Source organism: Varanus komodoensis, unplaced genomic scaffold, assembly GCF_004798865.1.
Source record: "Varanus komodoensis strain SLA01 unplaced genomic scaffold, ASM479886v1 scaffold107, whole genome shotgun sequence".
In the NCBI taxonomy this organism is placed as follows: Eukaryota; Metazoa; Chordata; class Lepidosauria; order Squamata; family Varanidae; genus Varanus; species Varanus komodoensis.
The window spans coordinates 862991-886563 of NW_025335305.1; the positions used below are offsets into that span (position 1 = coordinate 862991).

A 23573-nucleotide genomic window follows, 5' to 3' on the forward strand; every position below is an offset into this window, starting at 1 on the left:
ATTTCTAAATAGTGTGCAAGAATTCTTTCACGAGTGGGGGCATGCATATCAAAATGTATACCCTAAAAATGAATTAAAATATGTGCAACTTTCTGTGCAGGTAAAAACTTCCACTTTACATGGAATAGTGAGGGAAGGAGCTTAGCAGTGGAAAACAAAGGCCCTTTCAGGGCACCTGCAGATACTGTGCACGTCAACTCCCTTTAGTGGCTAGGAGCCATGTCAGGAGATTCCTCCTCACAGACGTCTCTTTCATCCTGGCACAGGGGGATCCACTGGGAATGCTGCTCACAAGGAGGTTTTTCCTTTCCCAGCCAGGAGCCTGATGAAGATTGGTCCTTTCCTGCCCTAGCCTTAGGGAAGCTCCTGTTTGTGCCAAAGGGAGCTTTACCCCTTAAGGATAAACGCAGCATGAAGGTAAGACCTTTAGCAGGATCACAACTGTAGAGAACCATGGAATATGACACAATAACATCTAAAAATTTAAAAGATTAAAGCTACAATATACAGTAAAAGTAGAAGCAACCCTCCACCACAAAGGAGATAAACTTCCCCTCTCTGTGTGTTGCAGTCTCAGAAAAATCCCAGCACTACTTTGTTAGTCACAAAGTCATGTCTGACCCATCGCGACCCCATGGACAACACTCCTCCAGGCCTTCCTGTCCTCCACCATCCCCTGGAGTCCACCTAAGCTCACACCAACTGCTTCAGTGACTCCATCCAGCCACCTCATCCTCCGCCGTCCCCTTCTTCTCTTGCCATCTGTTGCTCCCAGCATTAGGCTCTTCTCCAGGGAGTCCTTCCTTCTCATTAGGTGGCCAAAGTATTTGAGTCTCATCGTAAGTATCTGGCCTTCTAAAGAACAGTCAGGGTTGATCTCCTCTAGGACTGACCGGTTTGATCTCTTTGCAACTAGGGTTAAGGAGGGGAATTGGCTCTTATGGGTCCAGGTTTCTCATCACATGCCTAGATAACAAATTGCATGTTTGCAATCATCACTTCAGACAGGTGGGTAGGCAGCCTGCTGTTCTCCAGGTGTGCTGGCCTAAAGCTCCCAGCATCCCTGACTCTTGGCCCTGGGCAGATGTTCGTTGCAGAATGGCTGCTAATTCTGCAGTTAGTGTGAAATGTGGGTTGACCTTGAGGCAGCAGGGTCAGGGTGCAGCATTAACTCCTGGAATCCCTGAGTCAGGAGAATTGTGGATCGGAGCAATAATGCTCAGAACAGAGGTCTTTCCTCTCCCCACACCAGCAGCCCTGGTAGGATTGAGAGCAGAAACCCCACACCTGCCTCCAGGGGACCTTCCAGGTGAGGCTTTAATTGTGCAATTGAGCTGCCTCTGGGATGTATGAACCTGTTGGGAGTTTGGCTTCTCTCATTTTTTATTTTTTCAGTCTTAAAGTTCAGTTATTCCCAAACATTGAAAATGTTTTTCAAGCCTCATATGGAGTATCATAAATATTTTGTGTCTATTTGCCCTCGTATAAAATATTTTGTATGTACTTTCTCTAACAGTGAACTTCGTTAACAGCTATTTCCTAAAGTAATACATATTTGAACATTATTTCCCACAATATGCGCCCTGTGTGTGCGTTCTTTTGATTAGAGAACTCCATTGCAAGAGCCAAAGAAAGACGTATAACTGAGGAATAACTTGAGTTGCAGTTGGCAGAGTGGTTCAAAAGTGTGAAACTTGATTTCACATTGAAATATGAAGTAAATTTCACCCCTATTCGTCTTGTTTGTGGAATTCCACAAGGGATCCAGGTGATGGCGCCTTCCATTCACAATCCTCCCCTGCCCCAGAGGTCATTTTTTACGCTCTCATGGCTTTCTACAAAGCACGGCTGGGTACTCACTGATAGTCACAGGTGACTTCCTTGTTACCAGAAGTCCCTTGAGGGCTGCAAGACAGGCCAGAAGGATTTGTGTTGGTTTGGACAGTGACTGCGCTTTGAGCATCCTTTGCCGAAAACCTCACATGCCAGTTCTTCTGATTGCAACCCGGTCGGTTCTGCATGTCGCCCACACATTGAATATAAAACTCAACAACCTTGTGGACTGGCGGGGTCTCGTCTGTTTCCTGTTGGATGGACCACAGGTTGGTTAGGAATCCCCGTGTGTAGTCATCAGTTCCATGATAAGATGTAAGATATCTATGGCTCTTACTGGGAATCTCCCCCTACAAAGGCTGAGTGTATAAAGGGGTGGTGGGATGTGCACAGGTTAGCTTCTCCCAACCTGGTCTCCCCCAGGTGTGTAGCTTCCCAACTCTGTAATGCCCGTGCTGGCTGAGAACCATGGGGACGTTCCAGAACTCGTTCATAAGGCACCGGGTAGGGTCATAGGACCCTGTGACATCCTATTAATTTATTTTACATTTCTGTACTGGTCACTAGCCAAAAGCTCTGTCGTTGATTCCCAGAACTAGTGTAAAACTGCAATATCCAGTAACTCAGTAATGCATGAAGCAAAAGCCATTAGTTTAAATCTGTGTCTCCTGTTTCAAGAAAGGGGCATAAACATCCATATCTTTTTATTTAGCCTGGAGAAGGGAAAACTGAAGAGAGGCCTGCTAGCACTTTTCAAGTGCCTAAAGTGCTCTCATTTGGAAGAGAGCTGCAGCATGTTTGACTTCCAGAAAAGCTTGCCAGTAGCCAGAGCTGAGCGGCTGGGAAGGTGCTCGGCTCTTCTTCCCTGAAGGAAGTCAAACAGCGACAGTCAGTCACCCGCCAGAGAGGCTTAAATTGCATTTCTGCCTTGCGCAGGGGGTTGGGAGGGATGGGTTACATTCTTTTGATCCATGTTTGCAATTAATATCATTTGCTAATAATTAGAATGTCTTGGATTACATGACAAACCATGTTTCAACTTACCAGCTCATAGAACAGTCTCGATCCACCTTTAATTAAGGCAATTTGCATGCAGATTTTAAAGAAAAGCAAACCCCCAAAGCATTTAAGTATGAAACACTAAATGAAAAACAGTTTTATGCAGGGGAAACAACATATTGCATCAGATCAATAATCAGGCAATATGCGTATAGAATATAGAATAGTAGAGCTGGAAGGGGCCATGACGGCCATCAAGTGCAGCCCCCTGCTGTTGCAGGACACCGAGCTACACCATCCCACTCAGATGGCTGTCCGGTTTTTTTCTGAATGTCTCTAGTGTGGGAGAGCCCACCATCTCTCTAGGCAGCTGGTTCCACTGTCCTATTGCTCTGACAGTGAGGAAACTTTCCCTGATGTCCAGCCTGAATCTGGGTTGTTGCAGCTTGACTTGCTTATTCCGTGTCCTACACTCTGGCATCAGCAAGAAGAGAGCTTGACCTTCCTCTTTGTGACAGCCTTTGGGGTACTTCTTGAGGGAAATCATTTGATCAGCAGAAGGGCATTTTCCTGCCATCTGCAGGTCATATGCTTCTGTATACTCTTGCTGGGGAACATGGATGAGAGGGTGCTTGGTGCTTGTGTGAGCGTGTGGAGGAGACTGCTGGACTGGGTAGACCTTGATCTCATCTGACAGGAATGTTCTTCTGGGCTTAACTGGGCTTCTGGAGAGAAATCTGTCCTGCTTCTCACCTTGCCAGGGCAGGCTCTTTGTCATGGGGCAGGGCAGGGCCACAGAGCAAGGCAATTCCTGTGATGGAAAGGCTCCTGTTGGAGAGCTGTTCTGAACTGCATCCAGGCTGCATATGAGGGATAACAAGTCTTCCAGGCATTTTTTAAAACTGGATTGTGTTCTTTCAATTTTATATGAATTTATTGCTGGGTTTGCTTTACTATACCTGCTAATATTTAATTGATTTATGTAGTTGTCTAAACTGGGATATTTTTGTATTTTCTTGGTTTTCATTATTCACTACCCATAGAGTCCTGTTTAGGACTATTAGTGCAATTTATAAATTCCATAGGTAAATACATAAACAAGTGAACTCTAGCACCCTACGTTTGGCTTAGAATCCCATGAGAATACAAAACCCAAACCACATCTATCTAAAAATAAAAGAAACAGTTCACATAGCTATTGCAGGAGGATTTCCTGAATTAGGACGTGTACAAAATTCTTCACTGAAGGTTAGTTGTGAGTAGCCTCTAGGAATGAACCCTGCATATGGTGGATTACTCACCAGGGCCGCCTGAGGGATGACAGTAATGGGCAGTTTCAGGTAGTTCTGTGCAGCTGAACCCTTGGCCATGAATGTAGCAATGCTGGAAGAACAGTATTATGGGGTTAGTTCTTTATTTAAAATATTTGTATGCCTCCAAATTGTGTCACGGCACCTCTGGGCGGCTCACAATTACAAGATAAAAATGCAATAAACACCAATAACACATTAAAAATAAAATACAAGCAGAAAATACGAAACAAAGGTCTCACGGCATTAGTTGTTAAGATATTTTTTTTAAAAGGAAGGTCTTCACCTGGTGCCGAAAAGAAAGTAAGGAAGGCGCCAGGCGAACCTCCTTGGGGAGAGCATTCCAGATGTGGGGGGCAGCTGCAGAAAAGGCCCTCCCTGCTCCCCTCTGTAAGGGACGGCTCACACGGGAGGGCCCCCTGCATAGATCTCAAAGGCCGCGAAGGTGCATAGGAATGAAGGAGTGTGTCCATTGGGTGGGGAAGCATAGACGGCAAGTGATGCTCTTCAGGAGCTCACACATCATAATATAATAATCCCACTCCGCTGAGGTGCACAATGTCCACGTCCCACTCATCTGCCAATCCAAGCTTGGCTTCCAGAACACAGCGCATTAGGCAGGGGGGGTCGCAGCAGCCCTGAGGTTACCCATCAGCTGCTGGCAGGAGCTGGACAGCAAGGGCCGCAGGCACACGGCATGGGTCCCTTGGACACGGTCTTCCTCACTCGGAGGACCTGTGTTGTATTCCTATCTAAATATAATAGGAATGAGCTGTCCCTTGCATTTATACTGTGCTTCCCTGAAAATCAGTCCTGGTCTTATGTTGATTTTTGCTCCAAAGGACGCATTAGCGCTTATTTTCAGGTGATGCCTTCTTTTTTCTTAGGAAAGCCGTAAGACTCTTGCCCCAAGAGTCTTCCATGATTCCTTTCTTGTACCTGATGGAATAGCTCTTTCTTTTTGCACTCATCTTGTCTGGGGGTCAAAATATTATTCCCTTTAAATCTGCCATTAAATCAAGTGTTAATTAAAGACTTACGAGACAGGAGTGGCAGCTCACGAGAGCATTAAGTACGTCCGTTGCAACACACGACATACTGAATTATGAAACACGTCAGTTTGTTATCAAGTGCGCATGTTATTTGTGTGTTCTGTCTGTACTCCAGTTGGTCATTCAGCAATAGGTCTTGCTTTCATCTGTTTACATAGGCGTTTACCTCTCGTCCAAAGGTGCCCGCTTGGGTATTTACAAATACTTCATTATAATTTATATTATCATTTATTTTAAGTGTTAATGTCAATAATATTATTTATATTTAATTATATTGTTGTTATTATTGTTATTATTATATTATCATTTTAATAATAATAAAAGAACATCCTCTGTATGTTGCAATGGGCGTACTAAATGCGTCTGTCTGGCTGACGATCTTAACTGGGGCTTATTTTTGGGGTAGGGCTTCTATTATGAGCATCCTGAAAAATCATGCTAGGTCTTATTTTCGGGGAATAGAGGACATGCATGTTTGCATAGTGTAATGTTACGCTGGCCAGTGCCACCTTTTGCCCTCCTTGCTGCATTTCCTCTTTTTTGGCAGTATGTATGTCCTCTTTTGGGCGTGCTATGCTCCTTCTCCCCCACGTCAAGCTTCCACTCCTGCCTTAAATTATGCTGGAGCCTCGGCTGCTACCCTTCGGGCAACGTTGCCATCCGTCCTCACCTGGAGGCAAAGCTGTCACTCTCTGCAGCGGCCGCAAAGGTTGCGGTGACTGTGACGTTCTCTCCGGAATCTATGAAACTTTCTTCTGGGCTGAAAGTCCTCATCAAACCCAGATCGTCCCAGATCTTAAATGTGAATGATGAGGCTGCCCCGTCATTCATCACTAGGACGGAGATGTCCAAGGTCTCTCCTGGTGACATGGTGCCTGTGGAGGAAAAGCAGAAGGTGCTCCTCACCATGTGGTCAGCTGCTGGCCCAGACTGCTAGAGAAGCCCTTGGCTGATAGTCTCAGAGGTGGACCAAGTCAGCCTTCTGGCTCTGTCATTTTAAGGTGCCCCCACCTTCTCTCCTCTTTCCCATTCCTCTTCAAAGCTTAATTTTTCTCATTTCCAGGTGGTTAGCTGTGCTACCCTCTCTCAGCAAAACCAAGAATCTTGCAGCATTTTAAAGAACAACACAACTCTTTTGGCATAACCTTGCCATGGACATTGTCCACTTCAGGCATCTGGTGTTACGGGCAGCGTACACAAAAGTAAAATGTTTAAGCAGGTCGCACAACATCTTGTATTCTTTCCCAAGAAGCAAGAGGTGTGCGACGTACAGCCTGCAGTCCTCCTATTGACGATAGGTCCATGCATGAGGGGGAAGAATCGTGGCCTAAGCAGGGTCCCCCACTCCTGCTGTGCACATGCACATATGATACATATGAACTTAATGGCAGCAGGACTTAATGGCTGTCGGATGCATTGGTGGTGGAGGACAGGTCTAAACCGCCTGATCCCGCTCCTTTCATCCCATGTTCTTTTTCTTGCTTGTGCTGGGAGCCAGACACACTGCGCCAACGTGGCTGTTTTGAATTTTGATTCAGAAGAGGAATATTTAGATGGGACTGAAGAGCAGGACTTGGCTCAAGTCCATGGGATACAGCAGGGAATGGAGAGCCAGAGATTCGCCCAAGGAAGAACAAGAGGGCAGAGGCGGAGGCCCACCCTGGGGGACAGCATGGAGGTACAGGACAGTGGGGGGCAGTTGAGACTGGGGGATCTTCAAACAGGGCTCAGATGCTCCCCTCTGAGAGAGCCCCCTTGGCCAGGTGGCAGCAGTGGCGAGAGGCACAATGGGTTGTTTAGCGTGTAGCAAAAAGTTGCACACACTTTCACAGAGTCCCTTCCCAAGGGTTGGGTCGCAAGCGTGTCCATAAGCAGAGTTTTGGAAATAATTGCTAGGTTGGGTTCAACAAACCGCTTTGTGCATGCTCAGAAACCTGACTGGATAATTTACGTGTAGAAACAATAAAGAGACTTTTGCTGTGAGCAGTTTGAGGCTGGTGACTGCGGGAGGGAGGAAGGAAGTGCAGCTTGCAAACATCCTTTCCAGTATTCTACAAGCAATGACCTTGGACTGGAGCCAGCTGGACTTTTATGTACTTGGTGGACCAGCCAAAAACCACCCAGATGAAAAGAAAATCTAGATCACGGTGAGGAGTCTGTAGGTTTGCAGCATCCACTTTACTTTTCATGAGAACCCTGAAATCCCTTCACTGGAGCCAGGTGCAAAATGGGGCATCAGGGAGTGGGGACACGGAACTGTTGCACAGTGCTCGGCCCAAAATTTTGCTTTCAAGGGCAGAACTGGCTCTCAGTGCATCTATTCCTGTTTCTTCCAAAGCGCCTTGATTTTCAGAGCCTGATTGCTGGAACTGTTTGACCACCAAGCCACCGGGAGTCAAAACCCTTTGCTGACCTACTGCAAATCACTGAGAGGTGCAGAAGTAGATTTCAGCTGTGTTCTTCCTGCTTCCGACCTAGATGGGTGGTGTTTCATAGATAACACCTGCAAAGGATCCCCAATATTTAGCAAGTGGTTTTTGCTCTGGAAGGTTACAATTCCTGTTCTTACACTTAACGGCTCTTGCTGGAGGAAATGGGAGGGAGCTGGTTAGCTGTAGTGGTGAGGCCAGGCCTTATCATTACCAGGCAGTGTGAGACAACGGCCTCAGGTGGCAGAGACTAGGGGTGACTGGAGTCCCCCATCCCTTTCTCCTGAACCCCCAGACCATGGGTCCTCAAATTGCGACCTGTGGGCTGGATCTAGCTTGCCACGCACATCCATCTGGCCGCCTCAGAGGTTTTGGAGTCACTTGGAGAAAACAACCGCTGAGTGAGCAAGCCGCCACCACACGTGCGCCTGCCCCTGCCTCGCCACGCACCCGCAACTCCTGCCCCCTTGCTGGCCCAAGCCCGGCACCGATGCTGCCTTGCCAGCCCGCGCCCACCACTGGCACCTTTCAACTGGCCCCCTGTTGAAAAAGTTTGAGGACCCCCGCCCCAGATATTCCCCTCACTTGGAGGGCAGAGTTGTGCTTGATGCTGCCCCCTTGCTGGGGTTGAAGTAGGGCTGGACTGCAATTCCTTCTGGCTCCTTTATGTGGAGCTGGGACAGCAGGGTACCACCATGTGCCACCATGTCCTTTGCCTTAGCAGGAAAGCGTCTTGGGGCAGCATAAGACAGCTGCGATGTTCCCGGCTCCCTTCGGGTGGGAACCGGCCTGAGTGGAGGGAAGGCTATTACGGGTATTTTGTCCTGCCTCCCCAGGGACTCACTGCTTTGGTCTGGCAAGAGGACGATTTTCACGGACTCTGTGATGATGTGGCTACTGCTGATTCGTGTAAAGGGCAGATGGCTTGAAGACACACCTTCCAAACTCAACATGCTGTCCTAGAAGGCAAAGGAGAAGGAATAATTATGGAAGGTATTTCATACGTTCCCTGCACATCTTGTTGTAAAGGAAGAGGCTAATGGGAAAGAAATTTGCTAAGTTCCCTGGAGCTGAATAGCTCAGTGGGAAAACATTTATTTATTTATTTATGAGATTTATATCTGCTTCCTTCCTTCCTTCCTTCCTTCCTTCCTTCCTTCCTTCCTTCCTTCCTTCCTCCTTCCTTCCTTCCTTCCTTCCTTCCTTCCTTCCTTCCTTCCTTCCTTCCTTTTTAAAGAACTTAAGGCAGTTTACTACATTCTCCTCCTCCCACTCTCAATCTTATCTGCAAGTAGGTTGGTCTGAGTGTCTGTGACCAGCAACCAGCTTAATACCTGTTGCCCATCATTCTGAACACACAAGACCACTTGACATGGGCTGCCGGTGTGCTTCTGGGTCCAATTCCAAGTGCTGGTTTTCACCCATCAAGCCTTACATGGCTAGGAACCACAGTACCCGATGGAGCACCTCTCCAGACCACAATCTGTCTGGGCCCTATGCCCACCATCTGGGGCCTTCTTCTGAGTGCCAGCTCCAAGGGAGGTTCAGTGGGCAGCCATAAGAAACATAGAAACAGAGCGAGTCATAAGGTGCCTCCTGGGCCATGTCGTCTGATCCCCGGCTCCAACTGGCTCCACTCAGGACATGCCCACCAAGAAGAAAGGCTTTCTCTGTGGTGGCCCCATCAATGGAATAGACTCCCTACTGAGGCCTTCCTGGTGCCAACCTTGTCATCTTCTCAATGCCAGATTAAGATGGGGCTTGATGCTGAGGCTTTTAAAGATATAATGGGATAGCCAAGGATTTGAGGGGATTATCCATCCTAGATGTTTTTTTTCAGGACTATTCTGTGTAGGAGTGCAGAACCTCAGGCTGGGGACCAAATGTAGCTCCCTAGCTAGCCATGTCTCCTTTCCCAGTCACTAATTGTTTGGTGGTTTCCCGGCATTTGCATAGATTTTCCCCATCCTAAATTGCCACAGAGTTTCTCGTAAAGCGTAGTTGCTACAAGTCCAAGTTTTCAGCCTAGATATGCTGGTCTTTTGCACCCCACCCATTTCGCTTTTTGCCTGCTCGCTTTCACCCTGCCCAGCCAGTGGAATGTGGTCCCCAGAAGCTTCCCTGGAATGGAATTTGGTCCTGGAGCTGAACGGGGTTCTACACCCTTCGTTTTGCAGGCAAACACAGGAATGGGCACATACCGAAGCACGTAAGGGAAGGAAAGCGGTGGCAAAGAGGTTGCCGAGGGCATCCATACTTTGGTTCAAATCAACGGAGTCTATTGGGGTCCCTTGGCTAGAGAGAACAACCAGGCGCTTGAGCTGAACACCTCCAGTATCTCCCATGAGCTTAAGGGAGACCGTGTAGTTTTCACCTGGAAAAGATGAACAAAAGAAGAATGGGGAGGCAGAGATCTTCTCCGCTGCTGCTTCTGCCTTGCACAGAGCACTTGTAGCCCCCCAGGTTCGAAGGCTCATGGGTGTCCCCATTGGATTGTACCATGAATGACTGAGCGCACACACAGGGCAAAGACTGACGCTTTTGCAGTGCCGCAGCTGACCGACAGAGGTGTGTAGTGGCTGGAGGACTATTGCGGGCCCTCAACGTATGTGGAATCACTGACGGGGTTGTCTTGGTGCAATCCAGCCTCTTCCAACCGGATGCCTTGCAAATGGGTTGGATTGCAACACCAGTCATCCACTGCCAGCATGGTTTTTCTGAATCTGGCACCCCAGAGATGCACTGTGTCCAACTCTCCCTATCTCCAGCCAGCTGGAATTCAGCACAGCAGGGGAGGGCTGGTGTACTCAGTACTACCCAATTCTCTGTCGTGGTCTCCGTGCATCACACCTATGGGTGCTGCACCTGCGCAGGGCCTGTATTCGGGAAGATTCCCTCAGCTAGTAATATTTTTGGTGGGAAATCTGCTCCCCCACCCCCTCGAATATATGGGCAGAGTCCCCGCCCTCTTGCCAGTCTGCTTTCAACCCCCGTTCGCTGTGCCTCGGGTTCTCTCATTGCTTTCGATTTCCCTTGCAAACTTCTTCTACACTTTGTACTTTACATATATCTTTGTCTTCTTATCCTAAATCCCTTACAAAGTCTCACTACCCTAACCTTTATCACAACCTTAAACCCTCTTCACACCCTTCCCTTTTCCCCTCCCCTCAACTAATCCCCCCACCAAAAATAATTTAAAAAATAAACCCTTCTCTGTACCAAAAACTCTCTTTACCTTTATTCCTCATCACTTATTTCTTCTCAATGGCACAGTGTTCTGCTTTCAGAAGGCAGGCCCAGTGTGGAGCAAAGATGCCGTCTACAGACACGCGCTTGCTCTGCTCGATCCGTCCCAGTGAAGGACGTCACGCCGACAGACGTGTTCATTGCCAAGCCTTCACCAAACAGACTTGCAAGAACTGGGAAAACTGCCTCAAGAAAGTCCTACGGGATAGGGCTTTACTGGCGAGGAAAAAGGCGACTGTGGCTCAGCCTGCCACCCCCTACTCAGTTATTCCCTGTAGAGACACCCGTTCTTGAGTTGCTTTATTCTTAGGAAAGTGGGCTTTTCATTTGTGTGACACACATCATGTATAGCCCTGCCTGCACTGTGGCTGCTTCACATCCACGACAACTGACCTTTTACAGGGCGTCCCTGGACTGGAAGCACGTATCCCTCCTGCTCTTCCATAATCTGGTAAGAAAAATCCAGCAAGCTCTTGCCCCTGACTTCCACTTCAGCGGAACCTCCGGGAGACACGATCAACGTCCACAGCCCGTATTCCTCGATGGAAGGCACCTTCAGCAGCTTGTGGGTGTCTGTGTCGACCAGCATCTGAGCAGATGTGAGGTGCTCACCTGCCATGGAATGACACAAAGGTGATGGAGCTGCGGGGGGAGTGCAAGATGCTGTGGGGATTTTTGCAAGCACCCCTCTCCTGGGATCTGCTTGTGGTACGGCTCTTTTCTCCATGCCTCCTACCTGAGGGCAGCTTCAGGGTGATGCTGGTTATGATGCCGTAGTTTGGTCTGGCCACGGAAACAAGCAAATTCACGAGGCTGCTTTCTACTGCAAAATGGAAATGAGTCCCTTCCATATGACCACGGGCCACCTTAACAGGGGCAGAGTTCAGGGAAGTCTCCATTAGGGGTAGCATTTGGCTGAGCTCCCTTTTGCTGGTCCGAACACAGAAGCCATCAGAATGAGCAGCTATTTCTTCGTAGACATTAGCGTAACTTCTCTCAGATGCCTCAAATTCTTCTTCAGTGCCTGTGTAGGTTGAGAGCAGAGTTGAGCATCTTGAAAGCTGTTCCCCTTGACTCTTTCATTCACACACAGGAAAGTAAAAGCTATTAGTTATTTGAGCGGTTATGATCCTGAAGCCAAGCAGTTGTGTTCTCTTTCGCAGCTTCTCTTACGGGGCCAATCAATTTGTCAATTTCAGTTTCTTATTTTTCTCATCTTACAAGTCAATTCCAAACTTTGTCCTTGTCTCTGGGAATAGTTTTATACTTAAATTCAGTTTGTGCTGAACCTTGAGATTAAAAATAATGTTTGCATGAATATTAATATTCATTAAGCTTCTATATAGCCTGAAGTGCCTGATCCTGCCTAATCTTGAAAGCTAAGCAGGGTTGGGCTTGGCTGAAATCTGGATGGGCCATTTAAGTGTTGTGAACCACTCAGAGATTTTTGGCTACAGGCAATATAGAAATGTAAAGTAAAAGCAACAACAACAGCAACAATATGCATTTCCATGAATGCATGCATTCTTCTATGCAAGTGATCATAATACACATACTTTTAAACATGATGTTCATGATATAATGCATTATTGTCTGCAGCTTTCCTTAATCTGTGCACTTTGATTGGAGAACTCCATTTCAAAGTTTTATTGATTGATTGATTTATATCCTGCCTTTTCCTCAAAGGACTCAAGGCAGTTTACATCATTCTCCTCCTCCATCTTATCCTCACAACAACAACAACCCTGTGAGGTAGGTTGGGCTGAGAGTCTGTGACTGGCTCAAAGTCACCCAGTTGGCTCCATGGCCAAGTGGGGACTAGAACCCAGATCGCCTGATTCCCAGTCCCAGGCTCTTAACCACTACACCACACTGGCTCTCTAAGTTTGGAGAAATTATTGAAGAATAACCGGATTGTGGTTTGTTTATTGGGGCAGTATCCAAAGAAGTCATTCTGAAAAGTCCAATTGCATTAACTGAGCAACACTGTATTTCTCTGTTGCACAAGCTGGTTGTATAGTCATGCTTGGGCAAACGTAACTTAATTTGGATACTTCTCTTTTGTATAGTCCAGAAGCTAGTTTCCAGTAGAACAGCTCAGGGCTGGTGCTAAGCCCCACAAATTCACATATGCTAATTTACATATGTCCTAAAGCCTTTGTTGCAAGTGTCTGCAAAGGACCCTGTCTCTTAAAGACACCCCTACACATAAAAGTGGATGTAAGGAGGGCATTTTGATTTCAGAAAAAAAAATCTTCAAACTAACTCAGGGATGGGTAGCAAGAGGTGAAACGCACATGGGCAAAAAGCCAACTGATCACAGAACCCTAGAAGAGCAGAGTTGGAAGGGGTCAAGAAGGCCATCGGTGTCCTGCAACAGCAGGGGGTTGGACCCAAGCGACATCCTCGACTCAGGAGGCTGTCCAGTTTCTCCTTGAATGTCTCCAGTGTGTGTGGGAGAGCCCCCCACCTCTCTGGGCAGCGGGTTCCACTGCCGTGTTGCTCTGACAGTCAGGAAGCTTTTCCTGAGATCTAGCCTGGTCCAGTGGGATCAGGAGGGGCACTGCACCTTTATTTCAACCAATGCACATGGGCAGCAGGGTAGTGGAGTGGCTGGCCTTCAAATTAAGGATTCGGGGCTCCAGTCCTAGCGGGCTGTCCCCTAACTCTGCCTCCGCTGCAATGCCATTTGCACTGACAGATCAATATACTGGGATACTGCCCTTAGTTCGAACATGTGGAATTTGGTAATTTTGCATTAAACTGCAAGCCAAACAAAATTTTCCTCCATCCTTACTGAGTTATATCACCTGAAGGAGGATTAAGATATCGTCAGGTAAGTCAATAAAACAGTACTGTTGTGATCTGTTCTTTTATAACTACAAAACTTATACATTTTGGGATACAAAAGTTCTCTGCAGTGTGCCTTCTGAAGTTAGAAGAGCAAGCAGTGCTTTATTTTGGTAAATTTCATATGAAGAAATAGCTCAAGACAGCAGAACAATTTCGGCTGCATGCGAATTGGGTAGCTGCGTGGGTAGTTGCAGCAGCTAAGGCCACTGCAGCCTTGCAAATAAGCCCGCAAAACTTACTGGCCTGCATTTTTTGAGCAGCATGCTAGGAAGGTAGTAATTTCTGTTTCCATGCTGGCTGGTAAGGAAAGGAGGTCCCCTGCTGAACAGCTAGCTTAGAAATGTAGGCCACGGCCTGCTTATTTCCTGTTCACCTAGGTGACAAGGTACCTGATTAAATGCAAGGTTGGAACACTGATATCACTTGCAGGAAGCATCTGTCTGGCTAATGTAAAGAAAAAAAAGAATTAAGGATAGGTGGCAAGTTCACCAAGTTTGTAGTTTAATGCACGATTATGCAATTTAGCACCTCCGGAAACGGAATGAGAAACCAAATGCAATTTGTGTCTGGAAAGCCACATATTTCCTTGCTCGGGATGCATTTTGCAAAAGAAAACATACATTTGATAACATGCACATTTTAAAGACATGAAAAAATGTCCTAAAATGCATATATTTGAAAAATGCACCCCAACCTTGGTACAGATTTCTGTGTGAGTTAAAAATAAAGCTGTCATGGAAAAAGGACAGTATGAGACTAGGGTCAGGAGACCGAGAACCAGAAAGAGATTGAGAGTCACAGATGTGCCCACAGGCTGGACTAAATGGGATCCTCTTACATACTCTTTTTAAAGAGAAGCTGGTGTTCTGCTTGATTCAGCTTCTCTCTCTGTCACTGAGAAAATGATGCTGAACTTAGATGATTTTGCACTTGAATGGACTAGTCTAATCTGATAGCATCCCCTTTTATGGTGGTGGGGGAAGAAGCACAACATTTCAAAACAGCCCTTGCTTTAGCTCACTAGATTCCACTATTTTTCTAGAAAATCTGGGCCCTCTTTGAATAAGGCTTGTCTATTAATCCGTAAAAGTTACTAGTCTGTATTTTATTTAGTGGCCCAGTGAGAGGCTAGTAACTTGTGTTTCCATGCTGGAAATCCTCTCCTCCACCATCACCATGGAGATGCAAGCTATTCGCCTTGCAGCTGGCTAATGAAAATGCCCCTTTTTCAGGGAAAAAAAAAGACTTTTCTTCCTCTGTCATTAGCAGGGAAACCAAGAAGACTGGGAAGATACATCTGCGCCTCTCTGCCAACTAGCTTAGTCGCTTGTGTGGAAGTACTGGTCACTTGTGCTTACCAGGAGTGAATTGTGATATTCAGGGCTGGTTTAAGCATGATACAAAGTGAGTGGAAAATAACAGGCAGGGCAGGTTGATGGGAAGGAACTGACAAAGAGTTCTGAGCAGCTGCTATCATCAATGCAAAATAGGGCACCAGCATCCCAGCCACAGACCCCAGACCTGCTTTTAAGCTAGGGTGTTTATCTTTAATTCAATAAAACATTTCCATCGATTAGAGAAGTGCATTAGGGTTTTTTAAACTGTTTAATTAAAGCACTTTCACATCCAGACATCTAGTTCCTCTTCGTCTCTCTTGCGGGAAGGCATGGCTCTTCTAAGGTGGCGCCTGCACTGGGAGGATCGATGCAGCAGGGGGTGCAGCTAGATTTGGGGCCCCACTTCGCTCCTTGGGGTTCCCCATAAGACCATGCCCTTTACCCTGACCCCACCTCTTTTTCCCTGGCCACAGACTGATTGGAACTTCCTGGCTTTTGTGCAGCCTTCTTCATTGCAAAAGATGGAAAGCCTTCTTCTAAGGCTTCGTTTCTGGCAAGAAGAACTTAAAGGTAAAATATGTCAGCACTTCATGCTTCACCCCTTAGCCTTTAGCCCCTCCTACCACTAGGAGGCAGCACCTGGGACTTGCTCTGAAACTTTTGCTTTCTTGAAGCAAAAGAGATTCTGCACCCTTGGAATACAGAAGGAAATTGATGCAGATTGGATCAGTCAATGCAGACTCAGCGAAGATTTCTTTACACCAAGTGGAAACCTGAAAGTAAACCTAAAACCGTCTGGTTGCAGGCAAAAATGCTTCACAGGGAAGCTGTTTTAGCCAGCCCAGAATCACATTTGAATCTCGACTTGCAGGTCTCTGTTGTGCAATATTGACACACTATGGAAGCCCGGTTCACCTTGATACAGCTGCAGGAATGGGTGAAGCTCTGATTTGGGCAGGGATGTGCTGTGTCAGTTGGAAAGAAACAACAAGTACTTCCCGTCAGCCATGCTTTGGGCATTACTGGGGTAACAAGGGACTGGATTACAGGCATCAGTACCGTGTACTGAACAATTCGTTCAGTCACCTTAGGTGACCAGAATGCCATGCTGTGACCAGAATTCAATGGGCTGGACTCCTTTCTCAGCTATCAGTCTGCTTGGTGTCAGCTACAGAGGAAAGGAAAACTGTCATTTAGCTTTGAGTGCGATCCTATGCACATTTAGAAAGAATAATCCCACAACTTCCAGCATTCTCCAGCTAGCCATGTGTCTCTACGCATAGGATTGTACTTTTAGCACTTCCTAGCCTGTTTATACCACTCTCATGGCAGAAAGTGAAGAGGAACTAAAGAGCCTATTGATGCGGGTGAAAGAGGAGAGCACAAAAGTTGGCTTGAAACTTAACATTAAGAAACTAAGATCACGGCATCTGGTCCTATTCACTTCCTGGCAAATAGATGGGAAAGAAATGGAGGTAGTGACAGATTTATTTTCTTGGGCTCCAAGATCACCGCAGACAGTGACTGCAGCCAAGAAATTAAAAGACGCTTGCTCCTGGGGAGGAAAGTTATGGCAAATCTAGACAGCATACTAAAAAGCAGAGACATCATCCTGCCAACAAAAGTACCTATAGTCAAGGCTATGCTTTCCCCAGTTGCAATGTATGGCTGTGAAAGTTGGACCATAAGGAACGATGAGCGCTGAAGGATTGAGGCCTTTGAATTGTGGTGCTGGAGGAGACTCCTGCTTGGACTGCAAGGTGATCAAACCAGTCAGTCCTAGAGGAGATCAACCCTGGCTGCTCTTTAGAAGGCCAGGAACTGAAGATGAAACTCAAATACTTTGGCACCCTAACGAGAAAGAAGGACTCCCTGGAGAAGACCCTGATGCTGGGAACAATTGACAGCAAAAGAAGGGGATGGCAGAGGATGAGGTGGCTGGATGGAGTCGCTGAGGCAGTCGGTGTGGGCTTGGGTGGACCCCGAGGGATGGTGGAGGACAGGAGAACCTGGAGGAATGTTGTCCATGGGGTAACAATGGGTCGGGCATGACTTTATGACTAACAACAACAGCAGCCTGTTTATGGTATGCTTGTCACTTTTGTGGGCTTATCTACAAGGCTGATGTCAGGCAGAAAGATTTTTTCAGTGGCTGCTGACTTTCCCTCAGTAACCTAAGAACCCCTGCCAATATTTACATACTTCTGCGTTTCCGGCTGGAACAACTCCCTGTGAGGAAGTAGTTCACCTCAGACTGTGAGGAATCAATCAGGGCTTTGATTTCATCCAGCAGTGATTCATCTTTGGCGTCAGCATCAGTAAAGGTGAAAATCTTGGATCTGGAGGAGGCAGAAAGGAGTTAGGGTGATAGTGACCTTGAATAAGAAACAGGCACGGCTCAGTCAAATTCATCGCTACCCAGGTACCACCACCGATATACATGATGCTTTACATCATGAACAAGCTCTGTCACAACAACCATAAAGGTGGGGATTGGAAGGCCCCTGCCCCTAGCAGCATACAAGTCTTTAGTTTTGCAAGAACCTTACCCATAGCAGGGGATGCAAGACAATCTAAAGGGTGTGTTTCAAGGGTAGGCATTGCTGGGCAGTTGCTGAGGGTCTACTGGTGAGGCCCTCTGGACCTGTTCCTCCTCTTCATCATTCAAATCTTCCTGTTTACTAGCTTAGACACTTTTCTCCCTCTCTCATAATACGAGAACCCAAAGTGGCCAGTCCATGAAGCTGGGAGATTCAGGACAGCTCAGAGGAAGGACGTCCTCGCACGGGACATCGTGAACTGTGGAATGCAAGATGCAGTGACGGCCACCAGCTGGGATGGCTTTAAAGGGGAACTGGTCCAATTCAGGGAGGAGAAGGCTGGCTGAGGCTGGCAGTCCCGGTGGCCACAGGACGCTTCCAGTATCAACGGCAGGATGCCTGTGGGTGCCAGTTGCACGGCAATGGGGCTGGGGAGCTGATCCTGCCCTGCTGTTCTGCCCATGGTCTGCCTGTGGGCATCTGGTTGCCACTGTGTGAACACAGTGCTGGAGCGGATGGACCCTTGGCCTGATCCAGCAGGGCTCTTCTTGTGCTTTCTCCATTTTGGTATCTGGTTGGCCACTCTGGGAAGAAAGAATATGCTGGACTAGCTAGGGATGGTCTTATGGGAAATGCAGGTGCGTATCCGCTAAGTCCCACTAGCCATACCCCAAGGAGAGTCCAAACGTGCTGGCAGAGATGTTGCTCCTACACTTCAACAGACCAATTCTAGCTGCTTTCAGCTCTACCGGGGCTTCATCTCTGCTTGCAACCATGTTTTGTTGCTGAGAAAAGTCAGCCTCTGCCTACCACACCTATTACAAAGATCGCAACTAAGAGCAGAGGGGACAGCAAGTTCTGAGGTGGCTAACACGGGATGTCGCTATCCCAGGTGACCAGAAGTCCCAGTACTGTGTCCCTTCAGGTCCAGGCTCCACTAGATCACTGCCAAACAGAAGGAAGGGAAGGGCCAAAGAGAGATTAGCACAAGGTGAATGTGAGAAGAAATAATCATGCAGACTTGGGAAATGTTGGTGGGGGTGAAGACTGGAGTTTTTAGGGCTTTGTAGAAAAATGTTTTCAGGAAGGATATGAAAGAAGTGTGAGAGAGGTACCATCACACTAGTTATCTGAGAAGTAATTAGAAGTATCCTTGCCTTGAATGCTGTTTTAGCCAACCTGAGTTCCATTTTTGGTAGAAAAGTGGGATATAAATTTAATAAATAATAAAAGGAGTAGCACAAGGGGGGGAATGGCAGAGAGATTTAAGGAAGCAGCAGCCTCTTGTGCAACTGAAGCCAAATACTAGGATGGAGGAGAAGAGACCATGGGATATATACCAAGAACCAGGGCAGAAAGATGAGGTGGAATGGTTACCTTGGCAAGCTCTCTTGCAGAGCCAACTTTAGACCAGTCATGGACATTTCTGGGCAGTCACCACCACCACTAACACGGAGGCTCGAGATAAAGGCCTCCATCTCATCCACCTTATCAGTCTGAAAGACTGGGCCAACAGCTGTCGGGAGAGATATGGGTAGAGACTGAGCCCCAAAGACATAGAATCATAAAACCCTGATGAGTTACAACTAGTTAATCAGCTACGAGTGAACACCACAGAATTCAGTGGTGCTCATTTCTGACTGCATAGGTTCAACCCATGAAATTTTAAGCACAGATCTCCATCTGCTTATGATAATCAGAAATGCAAAACACTCTCACAAAGACAGGTTACTATTTAAACTGCTATCATGAAGTAGGAATCCCCTTCAAAGAAAGGAGAGATGCATCCTTTCTCCACTTCATTATTTCTGGCTTCCTCAGTGCTAATCTGCCACAAACAGTAGTAAAGCTTGAAAGCCTTGCTATCTTCTCCTGCACTTCTCGGAGGGAGTTATTCTGTCAGTCCCTGTGCTGAAAAAGGTCCTGTATTTGCCCCTCCACTATACCACTGGGAGGCTGTTCTTACCGCAAAAACACCAACAGGTCAGCCGTGATGTGATTTTGCTTCCTGGTAACAGCAGAAAAGATGAAGGAGGGCAATTCCATACCAGACTAGTTTGGAGAGAATCACACTCGTTCTGTTGCTTCCTCACCTGGGTCATTGAAGGGCACAACAATGTAGTTAAAGGGAGCATCCGGGGAGCCAAAATAGTTCTGGAGCATTTTGATGCATGTTGTTTTGACCTGCTGGATTTCCTCTGACATGCTGCCCGTTGTATCTATCACAAAGGTGAGGGAGTAGCCTTCCAAGTTCAAAAAGGCCTTGAACGTATCATGGCCTATCTGGTTAATGAGACTAGGTCCTGGGCAGAGAGAGAGCAAAGTCAGGTTATGTCTGTGTTGCATCCAACTGCATCTCCAGCGGTAAGGGGTAATTGGTTGCCTTCGAGTTACTGGCAAAGGAAGGAAAGCTGAAGATACAGGGATGGTTTTTGTTCATAGCTCCTAGACCAGCTTCCCTTCACCTAGGCCCATCCAGAAGTGTTGGAATGCACATTTCATTATTTCCAGCCACTGGGCCGCTCTTCTCCAGGGATGGGAGCAGGACGCTGTGGCAGGTTTTCAAAACCCAGCTCCCTTGAGGGCTTACCATCTCCTACAAAGAAGTCCCTTGTTGCTTGGATGGCTAATTCAGCTGCTTGCTGGTGGAAGTAATAGTGTGGGGAGAGCAGGGGGTTTGAAGTCTCTTTGTTGATGCCGCCAGTGGGAGGAAAACTTTGGGTCACATCATCTCTCCCACCATGTCCACATTTGCCTGTAGAAAGGACAGAGTAAAAGATGGCATAGGCCCGAAGTGAACAGAAGGTAGGTCTATAGTACTCCTGCCGCACTGGCCATGTTTGCAAGCGGTTACGGGAGCCAAAATCCAAATCACACAGAGGTTCCCTTTCTGCCCACTCCAGAGTCACATGTGAAATACAGGAATGGGTTAAAGTAATGGCTGGTCTAAATCAGAAATATACCACTGTGGGAGCCCTCTCTGTCTTTCATTTATGTATCGAGGTCTGCATTTAGCCTTTACATCTGCTCAGTCTGGGACTGGGCATGCCCCCGTGTGACGTAAGCCAGACCCAAGGTCAGTTCACATTCTTAGAAAAAACAACAATCTTATATGGATCGATCCCATTCCATCTGCTTGGGATGTTGAAGGGTTCCTCATAGCAGCTGTTCCTGCAGGTTGGGAAAGTTGGGGAGGGCATGAACTGCATCTCTGCGTTCCAGTCTGCCCATCCCCATGCTTTGATAAAGAGAGTTTTAGCGATTGCTCAGATACTCCTCAGCTCCTGGAGGACATAAGAGCAGGCAGAGGGCCGTGCTGGAACCATCAATGGCCTGTCCACTCAAGAGCTGGATTCAATTTTGGAGAAGCCCATGGGACCACACTGCGGCGGTGTGAGGGCTAGGCGGAAGGCGTGGGGCCAAAATACTTACATTTATTTTTAGATCAAAGCTCTTACTGCCACTGAGTGAGCCTCGTCATTATGCGTTGCCGTGTTGGCTCTGACTTATGGCAACCTTGTGAATGGAAGCCCTCCAAAATGTCCTGACCTTGACAGCAATGCTCAGCTTGTAAACTCAAGACTGTGGTTTCCTTTATGGAACTGACCCATCCCATAGCCGGTGTCAACAGCCAGATGGAGTCCCACAGGGAACTGAGAAATTGGCTGTCTGGTCTCCAGCTCTAGATCTGTCTTCCATGTATTCATGCCCCCTCTAACAAAAGTGCATAGAGACTGGCAAATATCTCTCTCTCTCTCTCTCTCTCTCTCTCTCTCTCTCTCTCTCTCTCTCTCTCTCTCTCTCTCTCTCTCCTGGCAATGATAGGTGGTCTTACCCCTTTGTTTCATCCTGCATGTTGATGATACCTTATATCCACTAGTGAGCAGGCCATTCACTAATATGTTTTCCTCACACCGGTACTGGTTTCTACAAGAGAATTTGGGGAAAAAAAAAGCTTGAAGTGCCATTTGGGATGAATATTCTGGCTGAGGGTAGATTCCCAAGGACTAAGATCGCACATCCTAACCCACACTGGTTATTTGCTAAAGATAAAAACAGTACTGCCGCCAGACCTGGGACGGCCACCAGGATTCCCTCTCTCTTGTGGTAAATAGGGGCAGCCAACATACTCCACAGTTTGGGCTGAGCAAGCTGCAGCCCAAAGGCCACACGTGGCCCTCAGCCTGATTTCAAAAGTCCTTCTGCGGGTGAGCAGCTCAGAATTCCTGCAAGGGCTCCATCCTTGGCAGCCCACAGAAAGTGAGGCAAGAGGGAATCTGGCTGGCAGAACGAGATAAGAGGGTGCCAGAATGGCGAAAAGGGGTGGTTCACCTTCCCCTGGCAGGGGCCTTGCATCTGCTCATCACCAACTGGCAGGTTACTCACAAAGGGATTCGGGCTCTGCAGAGAGAAATGGTTACCTGCTCCTGGATCAGAGTATTTGATTGTGAACTTACCTTGGTTCTGGGATGCAGTCACGGCAGGTTTCCATAGAGGCTGGGGCAACGGGGAAAGCAGGACTTGTCGGGCTCACTGTAGGGCACATGAAATGGGGAAAGATTCCATTTTAGGCACAGTGGGAAGCCACTTAAGTCTGCATTTCAGCAGATTTCATGGGTTTATTCTTATTCTGTAACCTGATTTCAGCCCATAAGTAGAAAGGTGGGAGTATACATTAAACACACAGACATATAAAACTTTTTAATATATGAACACAATAACTTGCAAGGGGATCACAGTGTGTCAAGCAAAAGCTTCCACTGAAAGCAAGGCAGAGTCCATTCCAGGTTTTCCACAATTATCATCACTTACACAGGTGTCTGTAAGTTTCTCCTTTCCTCATCTCCACCCAGTTGGTGTTGCTGTAGAATTTCTGCTGCACATGGAGAGCCATCCCGGCACTTAGACGAGCCGATGCCAAACCTGATGAGTTCACGGTACCTTTCATGGCAGACAGCACAGATTCCTGCAGGTTTTGGAGTTGCTTGATACCTTGGAACGAATAGCAGAGAAGAGCCAGTTCAGACCAGTCCCCCCACCCCTCCTCCACCCACAAATGCATGCCACGTTACCTGTTACTCTGGCCCAGGCAGCAGTGATGGTGAGGAGCATTGGATGTCGTCCGTGGCTTCTCTGCCTGGCATGCAGGAGGAAGACCAGCCGTGGCTGATAAGGATGCTAATGCACAGCTAGAGATGGGGAGATCCATGGTGGGTGTCCTGCCCAGAGGCCCTCCAGAACCTCCAGAGGATGGGGGACTCCCGTGCAAGCAAGCTAGCTGGCAAAGCTCATGTTCCATGGCTGGGCAAAGGAGTCCTTGGTCGGGCCCTCTTGCCTTTGGTGGCAAGGCACAAGAGAGGCTTGTCTGGGGCCTTACATCAGGCTTCCCTGAGCTGGTGCCCCCCTGATCTGTTGGACTACCCTGGAGGTGGGCAGCGTGCATTGCATGGGTCCCTTGTGGCCTCTGGCACTATGCCAGGGTACCAGATTTGGAGGTGGCATAAATAGAAGTGCCTCTGCACCGTGGGGCACTTCAGAGCAGTTTGCTGCTGATCCCCCACTCTGGTGCTCTCCCTGTGGAATGTGCAGAGCGAAAATGGACCCTCGGTTGTTCCAAAGCTGCCCATCTCTGGACTGCAGCTCCCATCTTCCTGAACCAGCGTGTCTGAGCCTGGTTTAAATTTCCCCCCTCTTTACTTGGCAGAGGACAGGGTGCTCCGCTGGTGTTTGGATACTTTCCCAGCAAGCCTTTAATTCTGTTGCTTTTAAAATGAACATTTATTAGCTTTACAAATCCCTTTTTAGCCTGGTGATGGCACTCCCGTTGTTTCGCTTTAATTTTTGATTTTTGTGCCTTGCTAAGTTTTTCATGTTTCCTTCTGAGCTCACTGCTTTACCCAGTTCCACACCATCCCCGCTACCAGGTGTGTACGTACTGGCCAGGTCAGGATAACCTTTCATGCATCTGATGAAC

General features: G+C 47.5%; 1 protein-coding gene across 1 annotated transcript in view; it reads right to left on the bottom strand.

Annotated features, from left to right (window-relative positions):
• The window catches only part of LOC123018018 (von Willebrand factor A domain-containing protein 7-like), a 33301-nt gene that overhangs the window by 8262 nt on the left and 1466 nt on the right, over nucleotides 1-23573 (bottom strand). Inside the window, exons 3-16 of the mRNA XM_044419757.1 lie at nucleotides 22412-22591; nucleotides 22057-22132; nucleotides 21435-21526; nucleotides 20190-20354; nucleotides 19693-19902; nucleotides 18977-19115; nucleotides 17262-17398; nucleotides 11606-11893; nucleotides 11263-11481; nucleotides 9825-9997; nucleotides 8468-8582; nucleotides 5865-6069; nucleotides 4134-4215; nucleotides 1861-2084 (exon numbers count right to left, since the gene is read on the bottom strand). Coding sequence (XP_044275692.1) covers nucleotides 1861-2084; nucleotides 4134-4215; nucleotides 5865-6069; nucleotides 8468-8582; nucleotides 9825-9997; nucleotides 11263-11481; nucleotides 11606-11893; nucleotides 17262-17398; nucleotides 18977-19115; nucleotides 19693-19902; nucleotides 20190-20354; nucleotides 21435-21526; nucleotides 22057-22132; nucleotides 22412-22591 — 2305 coding nt within the window. The remainder of the gene's footprint in view (nucleotides 1-1860; nucleotides 2085-4133; nucleotides 4216-5864; nucleotides 6070-8467; nucleotides 8583-9824; nucleotides 9998-11262; nucleotides 11482-11605; nucleotides 11894-17261; nucleotides 17399-18976; nucleotides 19116-19692; nucleotides 19903-20189; nucleotides 20355-21434; nucleotides 21527-22056; nucleotides 22133-22411; nucleotides 22592-23573) is intronic.